Source organism: Propithecus coquereli, unplaced genomic scaffold (genome assembly GCF_000956105.1).
Source record: "Propithecus coquereli isolate 6110/MARCELLA unplaced genomic scaffold, Pcoq_1.0 Scaffold223, whole genome shotgun sequence".
Lineage (NCBI taxonomy): Eukaryota > Metazoa > Chordata > Mammalia > Primates > Indriidae > Propithecus > Propithecus coquereli.
Window position 1 is genome coordinate 593,369 of NW_012147523.1, and position 2,430 is coordinate 595,798.

The 2,430-nt window shown below is 54.6% G+C and overlaps 1 protein-coding gene across 1 annotated transcript; it reads right to left on the reverse strand.

The window, feature by feature from the left end:
- Positions 1-361: 361 nt before the first annotated feature.
- On the reverse strand, positions 362-1,293 carry LOC105810881 (chromosome unknown open reading frame, human C16orf82; the record flags this gene model as incomplete). Its single annotated transcript, XM_012644930.1, is given in 3 exon segments — positions 362-700; positions 753-1,262; positions 1,264-1,293. Coding segments are annotated over 3 exon segments (879 nt in total), but the record flags the coding sequence as incomplete, so codon positions are not given.
- Positions 1,294-2,430: the final 1,137 nt, after the last annotated feature.

Genomic DNA, 2,430 nt, shown 5'->3' on the forward strand with positions numbered 1-2,430 from the left:
ACGACAGTGTTCACTCCAGATGGTTTTGTCGTGGATGGATCTTGTTGTGGATGGCCCATTGCTGAGGTTCACGTACTGATGTCATTACCACTGGCTGTTTTGACACAGGTGGTCCCAGTGTTGGTGACCTTGATACTACAGCTCTTCTTATCTACAATGCTTCTCAATATAGATGGTCTCAGTGTAGATGGTGCTTAGCCTCAAAAGTTCTTGCCACTTGTCACCTGCCTGCTGACGGTTGTTGCTACAGATGGGACTATCCATCGATGGTTTTCGACACAATCAGTGTGCCCTTTTTAAATGCCTTTCCTACTTGTTTTGGCAATAAATACTCTGGGTGAAATCCTGGTTTGCTGGGCCCTCACGCCTGCAGTTTTTCAGGAGGACCCAGTTGCTGGAGAGGCGCGGATGTCTGGGCACGCTGCTCGTCCTTGACCACCATTTTGCTGTTTTTCATGTCGGCCCCCGTCTTGTCCTTCGGGACACTGGTGCTGCTCCTTGGCCCACTTTGCTCACCGCTGTCCAGCCCGATGCTCTGGCGGCTGTTGGCCTGGGTGGAAGGGAGGCTGCTGGCGGTGGAGAACAGCCCGCTGCTCACCTGGAAGGTCAGAGCGCTGCTGCCCAGGCTGACGAAGCTGATGCTGGGCAGGCTGCTGCTGCTGCTGCTGCTGCCGCCGCCGCCCAACAGGCTGGGCTCACTCTTCCCCTCCAGGGTGCTTGGCGCTGCGGGCCTGGCTGGACCGCTGGGGCACCTGGGGGTTGGGCTTTTTATTCACCCGGATGGTTCGATGACTGCCCACCAAGCTGACCTCGCTGTTCTCCTCGTCGCCTTCGTACCCGCTGCTCAGCAGGCTGGAGTGACTGCATTGCTCCAGGCTGGGGTGTCGCGTGCCCAACGCATGGCTCTCACTGCTCCGGGTGTTCCCCAGGTTACTACAGGAAACTTTCAGGGGCTCCTGAGTCGCTCCTGCATGGTGTGGCCGTGTGTGGGTTTGGAGCGCTAAGCTGGGTGACTGTAGGCTTGGCACTTGTCTCTGAGCATTCTGGGCAGAAGACTCCCCCTTTTCTTCCTTGAGGAAAATGGGGGGCAACGGAATTGGTTTGTCCAGGAGGAGGGGGTCCAGGGAGGCTTCTGAATGTTGCTCGTGGCCTGTCTGGGGAGAGGTGACTCAATTTATAAGGCTGCCCTTTGAAAACTGGGTGTTCTGATTGGCTGGCTCAGTTCCTACGGTGATGGGGTCTGTGAGGTGGGGGGGCGGGGAGGGAGGGAGAACAATGCTGCCCCAGCACCAATCACACTGGAGGGGGCCTGGCTAGAGGGGCCTGGCCCGGAGGGGGTGGGTCAGGCAGGAAAGGGGCTCGTGGCCAGAGGGGGTGAGAACACCTTCCCGGGAGCCTTTCTGAGGGGCCTGTGGCCTCTGCTTTGCCAGCCACTAGGTCCAGAGACCTGGTTGTGCACCCCCTGCTGAGCCCCTTAAGAGCTGCGTTTCTTCATCTCGGGCACCTCTGCTTCCTTGCCGAGGTGGTTGTGAGGATGAGAGAGAAGACCACAGTCAGGAGTTTTAACCTCAGTTCCTTGCCAGATCTGCAAGGCCCTGCGTGGTCTGGCCTCCCAGCCCTGTTGCACACCACATTCTTAGCCCTTCCTCCCCTGGACGCCCAGTCAGGCTGGCTGCTCTCTCATTCTGAGCTTTTTACCTGCCACAGGGCCTTTGTACTTACTGGCTGCTCCCACCTGGATGATCTTCTGTGGCTTCTCATCCTTCTTCAGTCTTCAGGTTTCAGCCTAAGCATCCCTCTCTCAGGGAGCCTCCCCCATCCTCCCCAAGAAGATCCCTCCGGTATTCTTCATGCCACTTCCTAATTGATGTTTCTTGTGACATTAATGAATTACATATTGGTTATTTACCGCCAGTTCCCTCGGCCAGAATATAAGCTTGGCGAGGGCAGAGATTGTGATTTCTTATCTTCTGCCCTGACCCTGATACATCCTGCACAAGGCCTGGCACTTAATAGATACTCACTAGACATTGATTGAATGAATGAATAAATGAACCACCCTGCCGTGTGCATCACAACCACCTAGGGAACTTTTAAAAAACATGTTTGAATTCTCTAAGACTATGGTTTTTGTCCTCAGCCACCCATTGGAATCACCTGGAGATGCCTGGGTCCCACCCCAGGGGTTCTCAGTTAATTGGTCTGGGGTGAGGCTTTGCCAACAGAATTTGAAAACACTCCCCAGGAGATTCCAGTGCGTGCCAGTGTTGAGACTTGTGCTTGGACACAGCTGCGCATTTTCGTAGGCGATTGTGATGTGTAACCCCAGTGAAGTAGACTGCAGATGGAAACACACACCTGTTTATTAGCAGACACTTAAGAGATGTTTGAGTGATGGACTGAATTAAGATTTCATTGACCTGAATTAAG